The sequence below is a fragment of the Pituophis catenifer genome, unplaced genomic scaffold (genome assembly GCF_029215685.1).
Source record: "Pituophis catenifer annectens isolate HBS135680 unplaced genomic scaffold, rPitCat1.0.hap2 SCAF_2, whole genome shotgun sequence".
Lineage (NCBI taxonomy): Eukaryota > Metazoa > Chordata > Lepidosauria > Squamata > Colubridae > Pituophis > Pituophis catenifer.
In genome coordinates, this window is record NW_027256882.1 from 74,618,780 (window position 1) to 74,646,377 (window position 27,598).

Genomic DNA, 27,598 nt, shown 5'->3' on the forward strand with positions numbered 1-27,598 from the left:
GGAAGGAGGAGAGACAATTCTGCGGAGAGAGAGAAATGGAGAAAGTGGGAGGGGGGATCTTGGCCTGAATAATCAACTTGGGCTTCTTCTCTGCGTGGAACTCTCTCCTCCAGTGGGTAAAGTCAAGGTTGACACTACCCAGAGACCAATGATGCTACAGAAGGGAGAATTCCCATTGGTCCGCCTTCTTTCTGGACACTCCCAATTCCGAAGTTCAAGGAAGCCCCATTCTTGGCTCACAGACCAGCTCTTCTGGATTCCAGCACTGCTGCATGCACAAAGCACAGCTGATCGGCATGCGCACATACGTGCCAGAAACCTGGAAGAGGAACTGGTGATGCTGCGCATGCCAGGCAACATTGCTATGCGTGCCACTTCAGGCACGTGTGCCATAGGTTCACCATCATGTCTCTAAAAGATTCAGTCCAATGCTGTTTTATTCTTTCCAATCCTATGGAATATGGGAAAGAAATTATATACCATGGCTCAGGAATCTGTACGTCAGCAGGATAATTCTCATAAAAATGAACTGAATAGGATCAAATTTTGTATGGAAGAGGAAGTCTGGGGAAAAAAGTTTTAAAGTAGATTGGATCTATCTTGGGGTTACAGAGAACCAAAAAAACCCAAACAAACAAACCCCCATCCAGAAAAATAATTCATTACATCGCTGTGGGACAATAGCTCAGAATGCAGGTTAAGTCCTCCATGCTAAGCCCCACTTTATTTCTCTCCTGATCACATGACCTAGAATGGAGATTCTATTAATGGGGCTAAAAAGTACTCAGAATCCATGTTCTGCATATTTTCCTTACCCTGGTTTAATAAAGTGACTTCATTAAAAAGCAACTAAAGTATAGCAAAGGTGGAACAATCCCAGAAAATTTCTGGCAATTTTTTTTTAATATATATATATATATATATATATATATATATATATATATATATATATATATATATATATATATATATATTATTTATAAGTATAAACTAAACAGAACAATGAAACGTATAAAACATAAAAACATATAAACATCCATTTCAATACATGTCCAGTTTGTCGCAATTATAATATACATTTCTCTTTGTATTTTGACTCTTCCTTATTTGGTCATTCCCTTTTATCTATCTAATATTGATCTTTGTTAACCTATGTCTGTTCTTTGTTTCCATCATATTATATTTGGTCATTTTATTTACTTCCTATTGCTTCATCTCTTTCCTATCTTTCAACCAACTATACCACTTTTCCCATACTAAGTAAAAGTCATGTTCTTCCCTATTTTGTAATTCCTTTGTGAGTCTATCTAATTCCGCACATTCCATAATTTCATTGATTACTTTATCTGGTGTTGGCAATATTTTAAAGGACTGAGATCATTGCACCCTTCAAAGTTTTTAGTATTACAAGATATTCACTTACATAAAAATAATCTTTTAAAACCAGAGATTATTTGAAATATTAGCTTGTGGCAAGGCTTCGTATAAAAAAAAATGAAGCCATTATGGGGCTTTCGAGATTTTTTTAAAAAACAAAACAAAACAAAACAAAACAAAACTGTGCTAATAACATATGTATAATAATAACTTCATTCATTTCTGCATATGGCTGAATAATGTGGGAAGAATTTGAGAGCTCATTCCAGAAATATAGATATGGTAAGGAGAAATACACATACTGACTACATTTATTGACAAATGGGGATGTATGTATCTTTTAAGTCTACCTGTATGTTCGGGTTGCTTCATTTCGCTGATTTTGATGACACAATTAGATCTAGTGCCCCATATAATAAACTATAAATAGTAGAGAACACGCAATAAGAGACAAACAGACTTTAAAGTGTGAATGTCAAAAAAGATAAAGATTATTTGAAAGAATCAAATTGCACAATCAAATGTAACACTCACCATGTTTTAATTAAGGCCATTTTTTTTTATTTCAAAAGATATTTATCTGAAATCTACCAGTTCTTTTAACATTCAACTATTTTGATTTATATGTGGAAGACATGCTGTGGAGTTAGAAGAGATGTACCAGTAACTTCCAATCCATTTATTTAGATAAAATAAACCACTACTGCCATTTATTTCTTTTTATAACCTGTTCAAAGAGTAACATAAGAGAAAAAAAATCTGCCCTATGAACAAAAGGAGTGCTCTTCAAACCTAATTCCTGTTCCTCTGTGATAACTTTGTAAAATCTTAAAATCAAAAACCGACTGGTCTTTATGCATAACAGAATGTGTAACAGCATCCCAGCATGTTACATTGTTCTACAGAGGAAAATAAAGGTATATAATCGTAACTAACATCCTTCGTATTTCAGCTGTGAGTTTTGAGATAAAACAGCGTATCTTCTAGTTTCCTTGCCGCCATAGGAGGTAAAGTGGCTAATTTTCTTAATCTCCTTGGCTGCATTTTAAATTTCTAATACGAGCTTGCAAGTTAAATAACAATTAGAACTCAATTTAACACGGAGATGAATGTATCTGAAGTTCAGTAGCAATGGATTAAAAAAACTGTAATGCATTCTAGGGGAAAAAAATGAAAATGAGGAAAGGCTCCAATATTTTTTAAAATCACAGTACATGAACAGCAACAACAATTGATAATTAGAATAGTCATTTGTTTCAATAGAACAAAAGTACTGTAATATTTATAGTCTGTGCCAGAATTATAATGACTCTAGGGCTAGATGTGAAGTATCACAGCATGTTCCACATGTTTTTAACACTGTTTCTAAAAGCTCTAGAGGCTATTAAATTTAATGAACCCATCTGCTATGAAATAGAGGTCCAACATAATAAGTTTTCTCAGTGCCATATAATGCAGATGGCATTCCACAATCTAAAAGCTTAGATAGATTTTTGTAATGGTCCCCTTTAGGTGTGTTCCTCCCTCCCATTTTGTTTGATGGTCGAGACATCTTTATAATCCACACTGTTTATTTTTATTTATTTATTTATTTATTTATTTATTTATTATTTAAACTTTTATGCCGCCCTATCTCCGAAAGGACTCAGGGCAGCTCACAACAATAAAAACAAGCAAAATCAATGTTAAAAATACCCAATAAGATTATAAAAAGACCATTAAAATCCCCTTTAAAACCCCTCCAGTCCAAACCAGCCAGGCAAAATAACCATGTTTTAAGGTCACGGCAGAAAAAGCGAAGGTTAGGGGCCACCCGGAGCTCCAGGGGGAGCTGATTTCACAGGGTAGGTGCGCCCACAGAGAAGGCCCGCTCCCTAGGGATTGCCAGCTGACATTGTCTGGCTGACGGCACCCCAAGGAGGCCCTCCCTGTGAGAATGCACCAGGCGATGGGGAGCTGTCACTTGCCGCAGATGGTCCTCCAAATACCCCGGACCTAAGCCCGGGGTATTTGCAAATAGAATGTGTCATGATCTGCATATAGAAGTATTACTGCTCAGGAATAGGAAGTTATTCTCTCCAGAACCATATTTATCTCTTTCCTCCAGAAGTTAACCAAGTTCATGGTTTTTCTATTATATATTTAAGAAACAGATTCCTGCAATGCAAAAGCAAATAGTGAGTTCAAATCAATTTATAATGTTTGAGGGCTCCATTGTTTACTTCTATTCAAATATTATTTCTCTAATTTGCACGGGAAACAAGGTAAGTGCTGTTCAACCATTTTTAAAATGGATTTATTTTGATACAATAGCAATAACAATAGCACTTAGACTTATATACCGCTTCATAGTGCTTTTACAGCCCTCTCTAAGCGGTTTACAGAGTCAGCATATTGCCCCCAACAATCTGGGTCCTCATTTTACCCACCTCAGAAGGATGGAAGGCTGAGTCAACCTTGAGCCGGTGAGATTTGAACTGCTGAACTGCAGCTAGCAGTCAGCTGAAGTAGCCTGCAGTACTGCACTCTAACCACTGTGCCACCTCGGCTCTTCACGATAAAAATAAAACAAAGAAAAAGAAAAAAAACTATTAAAAAGAGATGTAAAGACATTATAAAATTAGGAAAAAATAAAAATCACATTCATATAAATAAGCATATTACAATATCTTATTTTACCTTAAAGATTTTCATTTTTAGTCAGTATAATCATTGTGTAATAATTCATAACTATAACCAGAATAATTCAAATTTTTATAAAATGAAATTAAAAATTACTGTAATTTCTGTATAATATAAGTGTGTGTGTGTGTGTGTGTGTGTGTGTGTGTGTGTGTGTGTCCCTAATTTAGTAATGCCATTGGGCACCCAAATTACAATTAGTTTTAGTTTTAGTTTTAGTTTTAGTTTTAGTTTTAGTTTTAGTTTTAGTTTTAGTTTTAGTTTTAGTTTTAGTTTTAGTTTTAGTTTTAGTTTAGCTCACTGTCCAGAGACACTTGGTGAGATAGACAGTCTTGCAAATTGAATGACTAAATGAATAAATAAATACATGCATACACAGACCAGTAAGTGCAATAATGGTCTTTGCCTCCATGCTGACATGCTCTGGGTGAGAACTTTGTAGAGGTTAATATATCATCCAGCAGCATGGAGCTTAAATATTGCCAGCTATTTCTTGAGCACAGAATGTGACTATCAGCAAGACCAGCTAGGCAAACACAGTAGAGCTGGAAAAAGTACATAATTTTATTTTCCCAAATTTTATTTTCCCCAATGTAACAAACTTTGGAGAATATTTGAAAATGTTTAAATGATTATTCAAGCTGTTTTATTTGTCCTCTAATCTTTTTAGAAATAGCCATATAGCATACCACCACAGCTAATCACAGTCTAAAAAAAATAACATCAAAGAATCAGCAGGCCCAAGAAATAATGGCAGGAAATAAATTTGAACTGAAAGAACTCTCTCATGCTAGAGGTGAGAAAAAGTGATTTGAAAACTATCATGACTTCCAAAATCAATATTCAAAATAGTATGCTCTGTGAAAAAATATGTTAGCCAGTTTATTTCAAAAATCACCTGAGGATGATATTAGCCAATGTTAATGTAACAGATTAGCTATTTTTAGATTTTTATATAGAACAGATATAAAATTTAAAGCATAGCATTGAGTTCATACAACCAATTTATGTTAGAAAATAATACCTACAAACATAGTTATGTCAGGTTAGTTATGATTTCCTTGTCAGAAAACAGTATATTTACAAAGCTTCTCTACAAAGGAAACGTTCCAGTCTGAAGTTGAAAAAAAAGGAATAAAAAGGAGGAGAAAATACTAATGAAATTTAAATAAAAATGTATTTCAGAAAAGGAAAGTGCAAAGCAAAAGCAAAGTATGATCAAATATGATAGTTTAAAGCAGATTTGATTTGAGAGATAGTATAAAAATGCACAGATCTTACATATTTTAAGACTATATAAGTCCATTTTATTAAAAAAAATTAAATAAACTTGCAACAGAAATTAATGAGCATAAGCCAGAATTATGTGAAAATCTGTATTGCATCTTCTGGCTGAAAATAGACAAATAATTCAGGAATACATTGTGATGGCTACTAGGATGATGGCTACCAGGCTAATTTACCAGAAGAAATCTCTACCAATGGGGATTTGGCTTGTGATCTTACAATAATTTTAAGATCACTAATACTTATATCAGAATTCATTCTAACTTTTTATTTACACACTTTTTATTATTTTTTTTTAACCAAACTGAAAACTTTTTTCTGTAAATTACATTTAATTTAATCCTCATTAATATTCAAGTACTCTTAGGACTGTCTGTCTATGAGAATTACTTTCTGTCTTAGTGAAATTACTTACTGGGATCTTGTCAGTTAATTTAGTGAGATGCTTTAAAAATCCAGAATAATTTCTGTCAGCTGCAAATCTGTGAACAAAACTGCTCAATACTGTATCTAGATCATTTCTGATTTACATAGAAGAGCTGGTGCTTTTGTCCTGGAAATATTATACTCTCCCAGTGCTACTTTATTTTCCACTGTAAATATTCAGCATAAATGGAAGAGTAAGTAAATAGTTATTTTGAATTGTACTGCATTTGATATTAAGAGCCTCAGTGGTGCAGTGGACTAAAGTGCTGTTAAGTGCTAGCACTTAGCTGCCAGCTGCCTGCAATTAGTGCAAGGTTGACTCAGCCTTCCATCCTTTCGAGGCAGGTAAATTGAGGACCCGGATTGTGGGGGCAATAAGCCAACTTTGTATAGAACAACACTGCTTAGGGGGGCCCGAAAGCCCTAATAAGCAGGTATATACAAAAAAAGTATGCAGGCTATTGCTATAATGCATTGTAAGCTGCCCTGAGTCTACGGAGAAGGGCGGCATATAAATTGGACTAATAAATAAATAAATAAATAAATAAATAAATAAATAAATAAATAAATAAATAAATATTATAAAAAGAGCAAACAGTACATGCTAAGCCAATATTTTATTAGACTGGATCTGTTTGTATTACCATACTGTATCATCTCACTGTATCACAAATTAATAAATTCATTTAATTGAGAATAATATATTTTTATATACATTATGGAAAGAAGACTTGGTAATATTCAATAAATATATGCTGAATTTGAGGTCAAACGCTGATATTTGAAAATACAATTGAAAAAAAATATTATTAAATGCGTTTAACAAGGACTAATTTACAAGGCATATACAAAAGAACATCAGGATAAAGATGATAAAACCAAGTTGTAGCAGTTCAGAGTAGAGAACTGCAAGAGGAAAAATAAGGGAAATGGAAAGAGAACAGACCCAAGAAAAGTAAAAAGAAAAAGAAAAAGAAAAAGCCCTCCTTCCATCCCTCCAGGTTTACTGAGAAAAGAAACCATTGGTTTTCTCTCTAGAATGCAAGTTCTCCAAGAAGAGAACTTGGAGGGAGAATGACAACTTGTAAGGAAGGTGGAAATGACAGCATTTGAAACAAAAATTCCCAAAGAGATGCTTGAATAATAGGAATGTCCTTCTGAATAATAGGGTGCTTCTTAAGAGGAGGTGGAATGGGCTATGAGAATAATCTTGAGAGAGAGGAGTAAGAATTGCAGTAAAGAAACCTTGTCCAAAAAAGGCATGAGGATGGAGAATGCATCTCAGAATTGACCCTTTTTAATTCTCTGGAACATGAAGGCAGGTGAGGGAAGAAGCACATTCAGACTTGCAAGACTGATGACAGTCCTTTGAGGTAGTCCAGACCAGGAAACTAAAACCATGAATACCTCTACTACTTCCCAAAGTTATTCCTATGGCCAGTTACAAAGACCTAGAAGGAATGCAGATGTTTAGAAAATTTTCTGGCCAGTTCATATGAAGTTATAATCTGCAAATTCTATTTAGGAATCTATCAGCCAAACAACACAAGAGGTGAGGGTTGAGTTATGGGTCCAATATAGGGTAGGAGGGCTGAATGAAAAGGGGAGTGTTGATAAATCTGAATAAAGGAAAGACTAGAAAAAGTTAAATACATCGGGAGCTAAGGATTGCTGAGGTAAAAATGCTACACATGATTAGCACAGTGTGTGAGAAGTATTAAGGAAGGTTTGTACTACATTATGGAAGTCTCAGGAGAAAAGGGCACCAACAGGATAGAAGATGGGAACAGCAGCCAACGCTATCAGAAGACAATCAGTCCTCTGAAGTAGTCTGAATCCTCCTATGCACTGAAGATCCTTGGCTACAGTAGTTGGGTCACAAGCTGGTAACTTCAGCCAAGTTTGAGCCAGCCAAGGGGAGCCTGTCTTTTCGAAGCGCAGTGACAACCAAAGATGGGGATGAAACATGATACAGAGAAACTGATTGTTAGAATTGATAGAAACTGTGGGCCAAGATGGCCAGTGAACTATAGGACAGAAAAGGCAGAAAACAATGTGATGTCTTGATTTGAAATAATCAACTTTGCTTTTGTTTTGTAAGGGGAAAAAAAACATTATTGTATGATAAATACAATGAGTGGAATATGGACAAATAATACAGGGGGATTTCTTTAGCAGAATACAAGTGCACCTACATACATTAGTCATATTGTATTGCAAGAGCTAAGGATTAGATTCTGATAAGTCTGTGCCAGTGCTAGAGACACTAGTACTACCCAACAAATATTCTCATGCATAAGTAATTTATATATGGATGAAACTTGGTTTGTCTTATATAATTTCATTTGCAAATCTGAATGGCAATAATTTAAATTAGTGAAGTCCACTTGCAGAATCCACTTGCGGGATAGTCCAATTCCAGAATACTCACTGTTGAGCCTTGGCTTTGTGAATGGTGGCTGCTTCTAAGAAAGTACAATAATGTGGAGAACACTTGTCCTTTGACTGTGGAGTGTGAAACTGTATCTGACATCAATTTGTTTGCAAAAACAATAGCAGCATCTTGAGAGTTGTTCAAAATATTGCATTTCTGGATTTTCAATTGTTGTAGTTTTATACTTCTTTATCATACTTATTCTACCATAAAGAGAATTGTCTGTTAATTGCCTGTTAATACCACAGGTATATTTTAGACAAAACTAACTTTTATCTTGCTGATATTAATGCAAAATATTTAATTTAAATTCATTAGAATCAGTAGGACTTCAAAGTGCTTAATTTTGTTTACCATTTTTGTAGACGCTAGCTCACATGTTGATCAAAATCATACCGGTAACAAAGTGTTTCTCATATGGAGTAGAAAAGGGAAAGAAACAAGGGGTTAAAAATAGTTTCTTTAAGCATTTGAGTTCAAAATGCTAAATGGATCTTCTTCCAGCTAGACTTCTACTGCCAGCTGCTTTATTCACATGATAAACAGCCAGAAACCAGGAAGGCTGATATGCAGTAATCATTTCACACAACTAAGTACTCAGCTCCCAGACCAGAAAATAGCGCAATAAAACAGAATTTAAAAAAATTATCAGCTCTCTTCCAGCTTTGCCCAAAATTTGAGGTAGTAAGCAGTTATTGATGGTGGCAGCAAACATTTCAGCGGAACAGATGATAAGTGAGCTCAAAATTCCAACGCTACTTGGGAAAAAAAAAATGTTTTTCAGGTGGGCAAATAAAGTACCAAAATTGTTAGAGCAATTACATTGTAAAGAAAGAGACCTGTAGGAAAGTTAGGACTATACATTATGATGCTGCTCATTTCGACACTATTCAGATTTAATATTTACTAAGTAGTTAATATTTAGATTTAATATTTACAAAATGTAATAGAAATTGAAACAATTATAAACATTAAACAATTAAAAGCAAACAATGAATCAAGACAGCCCTTATTAAAAACAAGCATTTAAGCCTGTCAGCACCTCCCTCCCAATACATTAACCATAGTCATGGGATAAAGACCTAAAGGGCTTTTCAGAACCTCGGAAGACAGGGAGTCCTTATCACTTGAGGGATGTACCAGAGGGTGGGAAAGTATGAACACAGCAGAATACCAACTTCTTTAGAAAATCAAAATAACAAGTGGTAAATAAAATAACGTTTTTCCCTCCTAAGCAGTGAAACGTATTGCAGAGGATCATAAGAAGTCAAAAAGGCCACGCAGGCTCTTCTCAATGATCTAGAAATGAACCTGTTGCTTTCCCTCATCTAATTAGATACCAATATTTTTTGGGGGGCAACACACAGAAAATGAATGATTTTGCCTCTATATCAAACTTACATGCTCTAGAATATATTACAAGGGCCTGTTTCTGACTCACTCTTACAAACTCCCTAGCAAACATAATGGAGCATGTTCATGTATTGCTGAAGAGATAACAATTATTTTCTTTTCGTCTTCACCAAACGCTCAATAATTATCCACTACAGAGTCAATAACCAATTTGGGATGAATTCTCCAGCAAGAAAAAGATTAGATTTTCTGTCAATAAAGTTCAATAAACAGTAGAGAGTCAGAGAAATCATTTATCTTTCATTCTCCATGAGACAGACAAGAAATAAGGAAGGGTGACTTGAATTCCAAATCTCAACATCTCAAGAAGCAAATGAAAATCCATTTGATAAACTGTTCACATTTTAGTGGATTTAAATTCTGAGAACTCATTTTGTCGCCACTGTACAGGTAGATCAGAATAACATGCTCTCAACTGATATAGTGCTATAGCATAAAGTTCAGGCGTGTGAAGTTCAGGCATCTAACCTGATTTTGTGTGTATTCATGATACACTTGTAAAAAGAGAAAGTGAAAGTAAAGAAGTAAAGATGTTAAATAAATTAAACTCCTTAGTAAAATATTTGCTAAAGGTAAGACAAAACATAGAAAATTGGTAAGACTTACAAATGTTCATAATAATAAAATGGGTACTATGTGATTTGTTGTGAGGAACAAATGTAAGAAGGAGCACAAAAGGTTGTGAAAATGAGTGGGTTTTTTTCTCCATTTTGCTAAACGGAAATGAGAGTTTTATATATCAGGAATGTTGTTGGAATGAAGCACTAAAAAGTGTTTGTGGTTAAAAAAAAGAAAATATAAAATCAGGAATGAAAATGTGCTAAATAAATGTGGATGACAAATTGGAAATATATTGAGATCTATTTGTATATAAATAATGATAGAGGATCAAACTGCAAAATAATATTTGAAAGAAGAGTGAATTAAATGAAAAAAGGGGCAAGTCCAAAACAGACTGTGGTTCAACAGAATTGATGAGATCTTCACAAAGAGAAAACAGAGAGCAAAAGACAATTATGAGATGAGGCATAGACATAGTGGAAACAAAAAAAATGAGAAAAAAGAGAGTCAGATTGGGGATTGTGAATTTTAATCCTCCCTTAGATATGAGAGTCAGCTGGGTGATCTTGGGCATATCAGTCCTGGGAAGCAGGCCATGGCAAACCACTTCCAAAATATTGCCAGAATTACAGGGGCTACTCCAAGCAGCCACCAGGAGTAAATACTGATTTAAGGATTACCCTCCCCTCCCCACAAAAAAATAGATAAAAAATAGCTAAAAAGGTATGGAGAGCTGTAGTGATATTAGTATTAGCTATACACTTTTTGTCATATGCCCTTAATTTAATTTGTTCATTTTTAAAAATTCTTTTTCACATTATATATAATGTTGCATCCCTGAAATGGAAAAACAGGAGTATGCATGTACATACAGTATATTTAAAGATTAATACTGTATATTGAATGAATACTATAGTATAATCATAAAGAGAATTTGTCACCAGAGAAATTGTCTAGAATTTATAAAAGCACTTCAAATTTAAATTTATGTTGAAAATGTAAACAAGAAGAAACATAAAGGAACATATCATGTTTGATAGATGTATCTAAAAAAAGCCCTTATAAATTTCTGGATTTAAATACATAACACCAATTCAGAGGATTTTAATGATTAATTATACAATTGAAACCTGAGGTTTGATAGACAAATAGTGGGAAAAAATCATGAGACTTCATTTTTCTACATAATATCTGCAGCAGGATTATAGTTAGATTCCACAAACATAAAAAAAAAAAAAAAGATTCAGCACTATCCACGATGGAAGAATGGTTGGTTAAATTGACGGAACATACTAAGGTGGCTAAATAGACTTTTTGATCAGAGAAAAGTTGCTATCTGTGTTTATTGCTGATTGGAAACCCCTTGTGGATTTTTTTTTTCTTTGCATGAAACAGAAAAAAATAATCTTATGGTTTTGGTGATTAGATAGGATAGATTAAAGAAGGAAAAGAGTTGTGGTGTAACCATAGAGTAAAAGGTAAAATTTTACTTACTTATAACTGCTGAAAAAAGAAGATTAGAAGCTACTTATTTGTATCTATTTTTCATTCTTTCCTATTTTGCTTTTACTCTCTGCCCCATTTCTTGCATTTTTAGCTTTTCCTTTCAGTTATTAATTTTTCTGTTATTCATGCAACATTTTCAGTTAGAATTAGTTTGTTTATGTATTTGTTTTATATATATATATGCTATGTTCCTTCAAGAGCTCAGGGTACTTCCTCCCATTTTCTTTTACAGACAACTTTTTGAGACTAGGCCTCAGAATGACAGTCTTATGTTCTCTCTCTTTCTCTTATAAACGACGGATTCATTTCAACTCTTCTTCTTGGCCAAAGCTAATTATGTTAGGAAATGATGAAAGTTAAGGTCCAGTTCATTTTGAACAATTTCATTTTTACTATACACAATTCTGGTGCTGTCAAACATTCATCAAGTCTGCCTTGACTCTGAACACATTACATTATTCGTTCTTGCATAAAATATGTAGGCTAGAAGACGGTCAAAGGATTCTTGTATCCTTGTCAGCAATTAAACAGTCACCAATTTTTGCTTTACATCATAACAAGCATGATCCTGCTATTTGCCCTATAGAATTGTTGATAATTGAAAAACCAGTTGATACAACACATACTTCCTCTGCATGTTTGTTGGGCAACATGGCAGCTTTAATAGCCTCTGATACAGGGGATTTAACATTTATTTAAAATGAAAGCCTTTCCATCAAGTGCTTCAGCTGCAGAATTAAGCTCATTTAACATATGTAAATATTAGCAGCATTTGCATAACCCTCATTTAAAAAAAAGGAGCAGAAAATGTATTACAACACTGGAGCAAAATTATTTGATACTTTACATATAAACAGGATTTATCAAACATTGCCTCTTGCAGACTTACAGTACTGTCGACATAGGCTTCAGTCCACACTACATCATGTTCTTGATCAATCACTTTAGGTCGACTGAGCACATGGAGATATTCCATAACATTTTCTTGCACATCAGCTAGAGTAGAGATCTGAGTGAAAAACCCTGGATATATTTGAGCAGAGAGAGAAAAAATGTGGTCATTCAGACATAATCAAATGAGAAATACACATAAAGGTTATAAATATCTTTTCTCTCAGTGTTAAAAGGAACGGGGTGTAGGTGGGGGGGGGAACCTAAAGAGGGAAAAAAATTGACCAAGGAAGAAGCCCTGTCAAGTTTTAATTTGTGAAAGCACTAGTCTGTGAAATGATATGTCAGTCCAGAACAGCTCCATTCCTCTGAGTGTTCTACCCCATTGCACAGCTGTCCTGACTTTTTTTCCTTCAGTTCCAAGTCAATTTTTTCAGCCTCAGGAGAAAGTAAAAAAGGAGGGAGTTTGTTCTTAAAGATAAATGCTTATGGCAGAGTTCTATTAACTTTTACTCCACAACCTTTGCAACTGCCAAGTATCACAAATATGAGGGCAATATTTTTAGCTTTATCAAAATCTATCCCTAACATTCTATACCTGAATCAGAGTTTTAGTGCTTCCCGGCAGAGTGTTCTAATGTATTTCTTACATAGTCCAGTTATCCATGCAAGAACCTCATCTATGGTAGCATGAAGTCCTATGTACACATCCACATAACCACACACTTCATTCCTCAGGGCATCATAAACTATTGGAAAACAATCCATGACTATGAGGACTTGATATATCAAGAATAAAGGAAATTTGCTTCAACAAATAATGTTTCACATTACTGAAAGTGCTTGAGTATGAAATGAAAGAGGCAAAACGTCCAATTTAAAATCATCAGGTAATTTGGTTTTTTTTTTTTTTTTTTTTTTTTTTTGCAGATTCAAGCATTTTATTCATTTCCCAAGTTTAATTTTCTGCCATAGAATGGATTGTCTACATTTGGACTTTCCTGAAAAACTGATGCTCAAACTTGGGAATCATAGGGTAGATACAATGCAGCTTAAAAGTTATCTGCATTTTTCAAACAGTCAAAAATTCAAACAGCTGCTTTTTCTCAGGTGGCATTCAACTCCTTCTAATCTGAAGATGTTAATGCATTAACTTAAACTATCATGGACTACAAGGACTCTCAGCAATTTTGAATAATACATAAACACCAATAATAAAATCAGAAACAATCAAAGCCAGCAATATTAGCAGTCTGTTTTCAGAATGTATTTTTAAGGTCTCTTAAAAAGCCAACAATAGACCCTCAACTCATCAGGAAGCACACAGCAAAGAATGGGGGAATCTTCTTAGCTCAGAGTCATTTTAAGACAAATCCATGGCAAGTATAGGTGAACTTCTTTAATGTCAGGAAGGGAAGTCAGAGAACCATATAGAGAGAGATGCTTTCTTAAATAACTTAAACCAGAGCTATATAGGGTTTAACTGGGAAAGACTGAGGGCAAAAGAAGAAGGGGACGACAGAGAACGTGGTGACTGGATGGAGTCATTGAAACAGTAGGTGTGAACTTAAATGGACTCCAGAGGATAGTTGAGGACAGGAAGGCCTGGAGGAATGCTGTCTATGGGGTGCTGCTAGTATGTGTGTTGATAGTGATGTTCAATAATATCTCAAAAGACCACTTGTCAAAATTAGTTCATTTCCAGACACCATACTGGTGACCTGATGCATTTTTCTGAGCCCGTTTCTCCTGAATTGTTTGTTTGTTTATTTTATTATTTATCTATCTATTTATTTATTTATTTATTTGGATTTATTTATTTATTTATTTATTTATTTATTTATTTGTTTATTTATTTATTTATTTAATTGGTTTGATTTATATGCTGCCCTTCTCCGGAGACTCAGGGCGGCTTACAATGCATTAAGCAATAGCCTTCATACTTTTGTATATACCTGCTTAGTAGGGCTTTCGCCCCCCCCCCCCCCAAGCGGTGTTCTTTTTTGTACAAAGTCAGCTTATTGCCCCCACAATCCGGGTCCTCATTTTACCTACCTCGGAAGGATGGAGCCTGGTGAGATTTGAACTCGCAGTAATTGCAGGCAGCTGGCAGCTAAGTGCTACTTAACAGCACTTTAGTCCGCTGCGCCACCAAGGCTCTTCAAAAATGTTTGATATACAATCCATAATTAGACAAACTAATGTCAAATAAAACAGGTCTGCCAAATGACTGTAGTGTGGTACACTTTTTTTTTATTAAGATACACTTAATAGTGGTTCTTTTGTTTGTGCCAAGCTAAAAAATTATAGTCTGCCTTTGTTTTTACAGCTGGTAAATTTTCAGTTGTATGACTGCTAATCTATTCCCTTCAAACCTGGTATGCTGAACCTCTGCAAAACTTTATTGAACATTGGATGGTCCTGGTAATATCTGCAATTTCTTCTCCCTTCAGGCTCATTCTCCTCCAGGCTATTGGGGAGATCACTGTAAGTTCATTAGCTATTCTACAGCAGTGTTGGGATCTTGACTGTTTTAATGTATTTCAAATGGGTTGTCGCTCTGCCTCATTAAGCTCACACTCCCTCAAGATATGCCCTACTTTTTACAGCTTTGGAAAGTTGGAGTCAAGATAGGAGGTGGAGGTCTCATACAGCATGGTGTAAATTTCTAGTGATCCAGTTCTGGGGAAATAACTTTGTACCCTACAATCCATTCATTTGGAAATCTTGTACAAATCTTTCATCTCTGCTAGGTGCTTCCAAGGGGAAAATCACCACAAGGAAAATTGATTTTGGGGTCAATGACCTCTGTGACAGCTACACAGTTTGACTTATCCATCTGTGCAGGAATTAAAAGTGTTTTCCACTCCTTCTCCGATTCTGCAGTCCAATGCTGCCAGGCCCTGTTGGGGTTTTTTTGCAATTATTATCCCCAAACACCCCAGGATTTAGCAAAGCTATAATTGATTAGGGTAAACTCTTAAAAATATAATTCCATGAGTGAAAAAAAAAATGCTAGAAAGACATTGTGTAGAATCCAAAGATATCAGTTCGACTGCTGTCCCATGAAGGATGCCAGGTTCTTCTTCAGGCAAATGTTGCCTATGTGTTAATAAAACAATTTTAGAAGATGCTGATTTATTCACACACACACACACACACACACACAGAGTATTAGAAGCATATACTTTTGTTTTAAAAGTGTCAAAAGAAACAATTCATATTTACACGGATATAGAACCAGGAACAAAATGCAGCTCTCCTTAGATAATCAAGAAAAAAATTAAATTTGGCAAAAAAATAGAATAAAGAAAAAAGTAGAAGAGAAAAACTTAATCAGATGCTATGTCTTAGAGGTGTAATTTATTTCAATTTAATTTAAATTATAGTATTTAAATACAGTTAATATAATTCCTAATTCAATGTTTTTGGTAATTTTGTCTTATTCCAATTTAGTTTTGTCATCTTAACAAAAAAAATCAATTTTCAAGCACCTTTTGGGAGGCCACACCAAAAGATTTTGGGTAGCCAAATTGGACAAGGAGAAGTTTCATTTCACTCTGGTCCAATTCACATGGCTCCTCTGCTTAGTTATTACCACACTACAATGGATAGCCTCTAAATCACAATTGCTACTTACCCTGCTTGATACAAGATAAGCACCAGATAGTCACTGGGAGCAGGCATGTAAGTGACAAAATGTGCATGACTTCATCAAGCAAATGCTTCAATTCACATACTGGTATCAAATTTTGGGATGGAGTATGCAATGAGTATGTGAGGTCGTGATGATAGTAGAGCTTATTATAGATGCCACTGACTCCCGGGTAGAAAAAAATATCTGGGGGGTAGTCAAAAGATGTGGCTGAAGGAGGGGAAGTGCCAGAAAGCACTGTGTTCAAAATCCCAAACTAAAGGCTTTTGCTGGATCATCACAAAGTGTGAATACTAAGAAAGTAGGTAAGTAACCTTCTGATATCTTTCCAATTTCTTCCCATTATTATTAAATTGTAATTTTTAAAGCCTCATATGGGACTTTTACAGTGAGACAATTAAAAATAAGAACACAAAGATAAACTGCCTTCCAACCCTGCAAAATTATAGAACAATATATGATCTTTTGGCTTGATGACCAATAATATATGACTAGTAATTGGGCAAGACTCTTGAAAACAACCATTATGAAAGGAAGTGCCTTTTCATGAACAGATGTCCTTAGATCTTTATCAGGCATGGGTAATGCACTGTCTGAAAAGTGAACATACTTTGGAATTAACTAAACTGCCTTTGAAAAACTTGTTTCAAAGGATTCTTGTACAGTGACTAAGTTTAAATCCTAGTGTGCAATATTAGTTGATTAAGACAAATCTTTAAAAGGATAATTTCCATCAGATGGGCACCAAGAGTGGTTAATGCAGTAATGCATAACTAAATGAATATGAGTCATTTAAATGTCATGTGGCGTGCACACATACATAAGTGAGAAAACATTAGTTTGTAACCATGTAACCATGAAATGGAGCTGCAGAATAAGCAAAGCATTTTTATTGTTTTTACTTCATGGCACCATATTATGTGTTTTGGAATCACAGTTCTGTCATTATTTATCAAGAGATACATCTGCTTTAGTGTTGCCTGATAAGTTCTATGCAACAGTGGGATTTGTTATGGCTCCACAATCTTTAGAAACAAAAGGAAGAACTACACTAAACACAGATGCTTCATGGTAAAGAATTTCCTATTATTTTAAAATCAACTAGAAACCCCCAAAGCTGCAGTAAAACCTGATGAAATAATATTAAGCAAGACAATTTTCACCTACTATCTCTTTGCAGTAAATATCCAGTCATTCCAATTTGTGGAGTTAAGTACATCATATAATGCATGTGTGTCTATATCTAAGAGAGAGACCAAGAAAAAAATAATAATCTCTCATGTCACACTGAATTTGGCCCTTGCTTTCTCCCTTTAATATGCAAAATCTTTATTTTCCTTGGTAGGATTCTTTGGTTTCTCTATGTAAATCAAAAACTTCCTTCCTTCCTTCCTTCCTTCCTTCCTTCCTTCCTTCCTTCCTTCCTTTCCTTCCAACATTTCATTTAATTATTTTATATTAATTATCTCTCCTTCCCTGCAGTTCAGAGGCACAAACAATGCCTTACTGGGACACAGACCATGAGTTTCATTTATATTTAGGAGTGAATTGATACTCAGTCTGTTATTTTCTTGTGGTCACAATTATTACAGGGGAAGTTTGCATTTGGCAAAGCTACATTATTCAATTTTAAACAAGAAAGCTGCCAAAATTGAATATTTACATTATTCAATATAGGCAAAAGACAAACAAAATTATCAACTAACATCAGGATATAAATTATGTTCTAAACACTTAGAAATTTTATCCACTCAACCACCTAGGAGAAAAGGTTTTGTCAACTCTTTAGTTGCTTAGGGAAGATTTTATTTGGCAAGATGTTCTATAGAACTGGCACCAAACAAAATATTGTATATTTCTGCTTTTTTTCTCCTATAGACCAATTCTGCTTCCAGATATCTGGGATCACCAGAACCTCTCCAGCATATAATCATATGGATTTTTATTTCAGTGTTTCTCAACCTCAGCAATTTTAAAATGTATGGACTTCAACTCTCAGAATTCTCAAGGCACAATGCTGCTTGCAGAATTCTAGGGATTTGAAATCCAGACATCTTAAAGTTTCTGAAAGTGAGAAATATTGGTTAATTTTACTGGCAGAGTGATTTACTGCCAAGTAAACATTCATAGAATGGCAATCTTGCAAAGAGTTCATACTAGGCTATGTTTTTAGGCAGCAAAATCAAAGTGGCGTAATACATTGCAAGCTAAAACCCAGTATTTTTCATTAAATCTAGAAAGTTAGTGTGAGTAATGACAATTGAATGATGTTGATAGAATAACTCCATTTCCCTTGGATACCAAGTGCATTATTTTGATTCAAACAGTTGCATTTTACTGAAATGCTTGCAATGATTTCATTTTTCCTATCCAGAAAGAAACAGTGATATATAGATTCTGCATAATATTGTGAGTACAGAGTTAATTGGACTGGGATAAAAAACCTGGTTCCAAAGTTACTTACTTGAAAATCTGGCCACTGTACAATTCCTGCAGCCATATAATTGCAGCCCAGGCACTTGTGCCTGACTCCTGATTATGACATTGCAGACGTCACAGTTATATAATAGCAATTTCTGACACTATTCCATAAGCAAAGTCAATGGGAAAGCCAACAGGAAATCATAGTTACACAAGACTCTCGCTTAAAAACCCACCACATTTCTTGCATAACCATGGCAACTGGGACTACTACCGCTAAGTGCTGCAATCATGTGACATTGTATTTTACAAAGCAATTCCATTTCCAATTGCCAGAGCCATGTGTCAATCTATTAAACCGTAACAAGGACTCAGATGCATTTTGCCAGGTCATTAAAGGTCCAAGAAGAACCAATCAGAGGAGAGGGGATAAGCATATTTTGCACAGACTTGATATACCCACCTTTGTTGGCACAAGCCATCCATTTGAGATTATCTGCAAAGGCAGCTTCTCTTCCTATCAGGTAGGTGAAAATGCGAACCTGAAAATATAATTGTGTATTATTATAACAGAGCTTCATTTACAGGATACACTTTATATAAACTTTGTATTAAGCAGATTATAGCACCAGATAAAAATACTGAAGAATTGCAAACACATTCTATTGGAATTTTCTTCTGAGCTGAATGAGCAATAATTTCATACATCTACAGATTTTGGTCTCTCTCTCTCTCTCTCTCTCTCTCTCTCTCTCTCTCTCTCTCTCTCTCTCTCTCTCTCTCTTTGTCTCTCTCTCTCTCTCTCTCTCTCTCTCTCTCTCTCACACACACACACACACACACACACACACACTTTTGGCATTTTCTAGAATTATAAGCAAATTTAAAATGAAAAGGTGTCATTTTGGAAGTTTAACGTGAAATCACATGATTGAAAATGTAGTACTTTGCTCTGATCCCTATGCGGAAACATGAGGTAAACTATTGGCAAAGCTTCTATCTCTCAAATGCAGTAATACAGTAATATTATTCCCATAATAATGATAATTTTTTTTCAACCAAAAGAGCTATCCAACATTGACTGTTTCTTCGAGGTTCATAAAGTCAAAGCTTAGTTCCTCCACTCTCAATTACATGAGAAAATAGTTGGAAACATAAAGTTCAATTTGCAGTCCAAGGAAAATTCAGGTTATAAGTATTTCAGTCCATTAAAAATGACATATTTTTGTGTTGCTACTTATCCCTGACAATCATTTATTTGGGAAAATACTCAAGAGTATTCAACCAGAGCCTTCTAACTCTAACTTCCCAAGGAAACCAGAAAAATCATCACCAGAGACAATTTTCTTACCTGAGTTGATTATTATTTTGTTTTATTTTTTCCATGCAGTTTTAATTAAAATTTAAAAAAAGCAAGTGTCCTAAAACCCATTTGAAAAAATGAAAAGAACTGGTGAGCCAAATCATCTTGATTTTACAAAATGGGTATGAGTCAACAATGGATTTCCCCCCACCCCAATAAAGAAGGCAAAGACATCCTAGTCACTTCAATCTAAGAACTGCAACTATGCATAAATTCAGCAGCAATAGCTAAATTGGGCAAAAGATTTCCAACAGCAATAACCAATTCTGCTCTGGACTTTCATCTTGAAGGAGATAATCTCCCTGACTCTTCCTGTCCCCCCACATGCCTTTCCTGCCTTACATGGCAATTCTTGTGCACCCCCACATGCCATTCTTGATCACACCACCTCTTGTGGACCATCCAAAACCTGTATGGCAGCTTTCACACAGGGCCAAGCATTCCCAGGCCCCCTTCCCAACCCTCATTGCCCCCTATACACCATTTCTAACTTGTGTGGCACCTCTTGCACTTATCTGTGATGGTCAGGTACCCTTATCCAGTTGCACCACACCCTCTCTCCCTTCCTTGGCCCATGTGTCACCTCTTGCATACCCTTAAGACCCTCACAGATCCCAATTGACCTGCATTACCCAAGCAACACCCTATGTCTTCTGAAATTGGGTTCTGCCCTTAAAGATAGGAATCCAACACTGACTTCAATCCTAACTCTTTCTAGCTGTTTTTCAGCCCAGAAAATCCTAAACTTAGAAAGCTCTCCACCCCATTGGTATACCCACCAAGAATTAGTTCTTAGTCCTTCTGATCGTCAGGCTTATTCACTTGACTAACATAGATATTCCATGCGCAGAACATTATCAATTTGGGTGCTGCCACTGAGGTAGCATCCTGTCCCAGGTTACAGACTAGTATATTATTTCCTGCAGCCAATTAAAATATGAAGTGCTTTTCCTGGCCTATGAGTCAGTTTTTCATTACTTACTGCAGCTGTTACAAAGAATCAGCAAGCTAATCAACCAATGTCAAATCAAGAGGTGCTTTAAGAGAGCTGAAAATCTTGCCCAACAGCAGCCAGATGGGCATGAAAACTTCTTCCTTTATTTCTGGTTTTAAAAAGCAATGAAGCTCACCAGAAACATCCATCATATTGAGCTAAAGAACTGAGTCTGCCTAGTCCATACATAAATGGTGGCATATATACAATATATAGTCCCATTTCTTATTTCTCGAAATCATATCTCATGTTGATGGGCAACATGGATGGACATAATAGTTACATAGGGCCTCTAGGAAGAGAAGAAACATACCTTTTTACCTCAGAAGTGACCAACACCATAGCAGGAAAAAATCAATAATAATGCAAACCTCTTTATAGAATTGTATACCACAGGGTTCCCCAACCACCAGGCTGTGGATCACTAAAGGATCTTATGCCATTCAGAACTGGGCCGTAGAAGTGGCGGGTGAGTGCACATGAATGCATATCCACTGGAACAAGCAGTGAGCAAGCACATGAGCTTGCACTGTATTTGCATGAGGACAGGTGTGTGTGCCCGCCGCTTGTGCGAATGGAGCTGCACGTATGAATGCACTTACCTGCCACTTGAGCAGAACCATTCCCTCCCCCCCACCACCCGTCGCCGGTCCACAAAGCTGGAAAGGTTGGAGAACTCTGACGTACTCCAAGAGATCTGCTTCCTTTTTACTGTATATCCTATCAGAGTAATCCACATATATTTGCTCTATGTTGAGTTTGATTCAGCTTAACTGCTCACCTAAGCACAACTGCACTATTGTAAGCAAACTGTTTAATCTCAACAAGAGAAGGAAATAGTACCATCAGATTTATATCCAACCCCAGTACATAAATTGTCACCAGTGCTTATCTCAGAAAAGAATGTGCCGAAATACATTCTAAATAGAAAACAAATCAATTGGAGAGATTTATGTCTAATGGTCTTCTTTAACTTACACATAATCAAACAACCATGACCATAATAGAAGTAGAATACGCTGAGCTGTAACACAGAGAAAGATGGCCTAATGTGGCATCAGGCAGAAGTACTAGAGAAATGGAATTCAAGTCATTAACTTTGAACAACAGTCTACTGAAGATCACTATGAAAAAAAGGGCAAAGAAAACCGTTTTCTCCTTCTGTCAAATATGCATGTATGTGTACCTGTGTCTATACCCACACACACGTGCAAATATTGAATTCCAGAAAAGATGTGACATTTCTTCTTATTTATCACAAGTATATTGCACTTCTTGCATATTATTTGTGATTTAGAAAACAACACACATCAGAATTCCCAGTCTTACTATAGGCAGCACATTGTACAATGATTTCTTAACCATTTTTCAGAATTAAGCCTTTGGAGGCAACATGACAACTTCCCAGAATTCGCTAAGCCACTTTTCAAAGTAGAAACTACAACATGAATTGCCATTATTACTCCCATCTCGATATAAATGTTTTTTCTGGATAGGTCCCTGTTTTGCTTACTGGTCTTCTATTTGAATTTAACTAGATTCCTTGAAAATAATTTAGGCTAACAGGGCTCTTTACCTACTCTGATTTACAAGGAAACCTTATAGATCAGGGGTGGGCAACTGTGACCCTTTTACAACCTGTGGACTTCAACTTCCAGAATTCCTCAAGGTGTCTCAGGAATTCTGGGAGTTGAAGTCCACAGGTTGTAAAAGGGCCACAGTTGCCCACCCCTGTTATAGATACATCTACTATTAGGATGGGAACTTTCCAGGATAAAATGCACTTACCTTCGCTACTGGATTGGAAATGTGAGCGTGCTCACTACACTCGCATGTGCCTCTTCTGCGCATGCACAGAGTCTTCTGTGCATGTGCAGAGAGTCAATAATGGGATGTAATGACATTCCGGCGGGGGGGGGAGCCTCCTGTCGCTGGCCCCACCGGCTCGCATGAGCCAGATAAATCTGGTTGGATTTCACTGCTGGAACTTTCATTATTTCAAACAGAAAGGAACATGTAAAAAGAAAAGAGAAAAAAAAACCCTAAGGAATGTAATCTACTAAGTATTAATATATTAAGCAAGTAACTTAGTTATTTACCGGTACCATTTTTTCAGTAAAACATGTATTCTTATATTTCATATTTCATAAATTTCTTGTGTGTCCAAGCACACTTGGTCAATAAAGAATATTCTATTCTATTCTATATCCTTTGACCTTATCCACAAATGATAGCATTAATTAAGCACAGTTGTGGATCATTTTACCCTTGCCTTTCATTTTAGAATAAACCAAGATATAAATCAGCTCATTGGTCACCTTTAATTATAGGCCAGACTGATAAGCTAATCAATATAATTAATTCTTGGACAATTCAGAAGTAAAATCTATCACTCTATCACTGGCACAGGGCAATCAGCACATTTTAAAGGACACACTTGCCACAATTAATGTCAATTAATGTCACTTCTGAATGATTCTACTATCCTGAATGATTCTAAGTTACCTATCCTTCCTGGCTACCCCCATCTTACGCTTCAATACCCCTTTCAAGGGTGCCTGGGATGCATGCTTCCCAGAACCAGATGTATCCCTATCCTCGGGTAGGTTCTCCGATACATCCTCCGCTTGTCTACAACAACTACGGGAAGGGTTCTGAGTAAGAATCTCATTGGCATGGATCTTACTCCAATTGGCCCCTTCGTGAAAGGTGGCAGACCTTGATATCATTAGTTTCCCGTTAGGGTAGGCAAACCTAAATGCCTTGGAGCCCTGCTCATAACCAACGAATCTCAGTTTAACAGAGATTCGGTCTCCCTTTCTCCTGAGCTCCTTCGGGACATGAACATCGGCCATCGCTCCGAAAACATGGAGGTGTGCCAAGCTAGGCTTATGGCCGTATAGCACCTCGTATGGGGTCTTCTGCACCACGCTAGACCACACTCGGTTCAAGGTATAGTTCACGTATCTATGGAGATTCTCAGTCATCCATGTCCTGGTTGTCCCAAAGGTGCTTTTTCAGGAGGCAACTGGAATTTTTCTTTGAAGACGTTTCACTTCTTATCCAAGAAGCTTCTTCAGCTCTGAAGCGATGAGAAGCGAAACATCTTCAAAGAAAAACCAGAAAGTCCAATTGCCTCTTGAAAAAGCACCTTTGGGATAGATGGGCTAATCTTTTCTAAGCAAAACTTTCATGGTATGGGACTGGGCTATCTGAGGTACAGTCTCTACCCACTTACAAATTGGTACACTCTGGGCTAGTAGATGTTGCCTTAAATAATTATGGCCCCTTTATGACTTGTGGACTTCAACTCCCAGAATTCCTGAGCTCAAGTCCACAGGTCATAAAAGAGCCATAGTTCCCCACTCCCACCTTAAATGAAACCAGTAGAATAATCATTGGGTGTCTGAAATATACTTCCCTAGGCAAGTCCACCATTTAAACAGTATTGCCTCTCTCCCCTACCCCTACCCCATTCATACAGAAGCAGCATGTATTAGTTCCCCAGAGATTAAAATCTAAGAAAGTTTCCATAGCTCAACGTAAGACTTTGATAAATTTAAAAGTAGAGTGGACTTATGGAAACATTGGATGGAACCTGCAGAGAAGCTGGCACCTGCCCACAAATATAACTGGAAAGTTTAGAAATTGTTAAATAGACTGTGCACGGGGACAGGAAGATCAAGAGATACTTTGAATAAATGGGATACTTGGTGACTTCTGCTTATGTGAATATGGAGAACTGCAGACTACCACACACATGTACATGTGCTCTCTGTGCCCTGCCCAATGTACTCTCGAGAACCTTATGACCTCACAACAGATTGCAATTAATGTTGCACGCTTCTGTGCAGATACCACCTACATTTTACATATTTCAAAGTCTATGTTCTTACGTTTGTATTTATACCTATGCATAAAATTTTAATAATGGAGCTTGTGACATGAATAAATAATAATAATAATAATAATCAGCCTAGCCCTTTAGATCTTGCAGAAAAGGGCTGTAGGTGCATTGGGCAGGGGTCTACAACTGGCTGGGTCCTAAGAGACATGCTTGCCTGATGGAACATCATTCCCTCCAAAATTAGATTAACCCTATCTCATTTGATATTTTGAAAGGACATGATGAGTTTTAACTCTCTTTTAGTTAACTAGTATATATTATAATTAGTTAGCATTCTTATTAGCTAATAATTAATTAGCATAGTTAAACAGACCGTATAGTTATCATTGTCCTTCTTCTTTATCCTCTTGAGCACCATTCTGGCAGAAAGGTAAGATATAAGGTCTATCAATCTTCAACATTAACAAGCCATTAATCACACCTGTTTCCCACTCTTCTTGGTCCAGCAAAGGGGGCTTAGTTGTCCACTTTAATGAGCCATATAAAATTGCCACAGCCAACCAATTTTCCACATTTAATGCATGACCCAGAATGAGAATTATATGGATCTCAGGTGCTTGGGAGAGATGCCAAAAATGAAATACCTTAATTTTCAACCTTAAACCTAAGAACACTTAAAGACTACTATGGCTTGTACAATTTATTCTCTTGTGGAAAATACAACGTATTTACAGGAAGAAACATTAGTTTTCCATCATGAATGCTGTTTTATGTAACTTTGATATACTGGACCACAAGCAAATCATGTAACAAAAGCAAGCATTAAAATAAAGGTTGGCTTTATTTCAGTTTCATATATCATATTTTACATCCATATCTGTGCTCTGTAACTTTTACTGACTTGCTACAATTTGGCATTAAAAGGAAGTTCAATTAATTAGTAATTGTTTTATTTTTTTCACTGAATATTCTCTCCACAAGACATTTTTATTGTTGCACCTTGCCTGAAATTAAATGACAGATTTAATTGCATAGGCTCCTATCCAAATCCTAGCCACGTCTTTTCAGCTAATTTGCTACCCATACAGGTTTGAAAGATTTGAAGATTATAAATTACCATTATAAATTAGAAGTCTGATTGCTACATTTGGGAATAAATTCTGAAAAAAAAGAACAGCAGCTGAAAAGACAGAAATTATTTATTACTATATAGTTTTAATTGCGGCCCTCCTCCAGGGGGCTTAGGCCTGCATATCACCCTTCCTCCAATCCCCCACCCCACATAGTGTGAGTCTCATAACATGTCTGTGAAATAACTTAAGATGAAAGACAGTGATGAGTTTATTCTTCCATAGTAGCTTCACGTCTAGGTTGGGAGTGTTTAAATCCAAATCTTCTCAATTAGTTTTATCACATTAATTCTCCACTTCGTTGGATATTTTTTGATTTAGTATTCTGAGTGCAGCCCTTTTCAGAGGTCATTAAGAAGAATGTGCTCAAATTTATAACCCAAGTGTAGGGTTGTATGAATGGATACTGTCTTTTATACCTCATTTGGCCTCTATTTAATTCCCCTCTTAATAGCTTTGCACACAGAAATGAGTACTAGAAAGGAGCAGCTTTGGTACCTATTGTATGGAGGTTTCCTATGATATGCAACCCAGAATAAGATCCTTCTCTGCAGATATTCACACTGTGTATAGGTACTTCAGAAGCTCTGTGTGTCATGTATATTGCAGAGCCCGGAAGGAAATGCTCATGAGGAATGGTTGGAAGCCATGGGCATATTTAGCCTAAAGAAGATGTAGTAATTATTTCAGCATATGAAAGGCTGTTAGACTATGGGGCAGAATTGTTTGAAGTTTTTCCAGAATATAGAATAACAATAAATAAGTTTAAATTACAAAATTTTGACTGGACATCAGAAAGAACTGCCTTGGGAAGTGGTGGACTTGCCTTCATTGGAGCTGCTTAAATAGGGGCTGAATGGCCATCCGTTAGAAATTTTGCAGTAATGCAGTCGCACACGGGGTAGGCATTGGGCTTGAAGATCTCTTAAGATTCCTTCCAACACTTATATTCTATGAGGTACTCATGGACTGCCACTCCTTGTTTAAATATCAAATATTTATGACCTGATATTAAATATTAGTACATATTTAAATATTCAATAAATAATCCATATGTGGGCTGTTTGGGGAATAAGAACTGTAGGACATCAGCAATAATAGTTTATTTTGAAAATTTGTGTTGCACGATTCAAAGCATAGTTTTTCCAGACTTTAAGCTACTTTAAGTAATATTTGAATAGGACTATCATCGTCCTGTGTTAGTGAAAGCAACGGCCTTCTACCGACAGAACCCTCTAGCTGTTGGTTAAATTTTGACTACTGAAAAATTAAGATGTGAAGCTATCATTTGAAATGCATTTGCCAAACAAGATTTATGTGAAATATAATTTATACACCCAGCATGGAGCAAATTACAATTAAAGCAATTTTCTGCCACTCCAGTTTCTCTGCAGCAATTCTCCAGGGACTGGTCACAGCTCATTAAGATAAGGCAGGGTTTCACTGAATGTCTGGGCTCTTACTCCAGGAATTCACTAATCATGATTATGCATGTTGTTTACAGCTAATCAGCCTCTTCAGTACTTGACCATAAGTTGTTCAGGAGGTTTCTTGAGAGTAGATCATTTTTCTTCTCCCATTCTCCCTCTTTGAGAACTTCTCCTCCTCCTC

General features: G+C 36.0%; 1 protein-coding gene across 1 annotated transcript in view; it reads right to left on the reverse strand.

The window, feature by feature from the left end:
- CACNA2D3 (calcium voltage-gated channel auxiliary subunit alpha2delta 3) overlaps positions 1 to 27,598 on the reverse strand; it is a 579,692-nt gene that overhangs the window by 156,750 nt on the left and 395,344 nt on the right. The window contains exons 12-13 of the mRNA XM_070933639.1: positions 19,117 to 19,195; positions 12,576 to 12,709 (exon numbers count right to left, since the gene is read on the reverse strand). Of these exons, the coding sequence (XP_070789740.1) occupies positions 12,576 to 12,709; positions 19,117 to 19,195 (213 nt within the window). The remainder of the gene's footprint in view (positions 1 to 12,575; positions 12,710 to 19,116; positions 19,196 to 27,598) is intronic.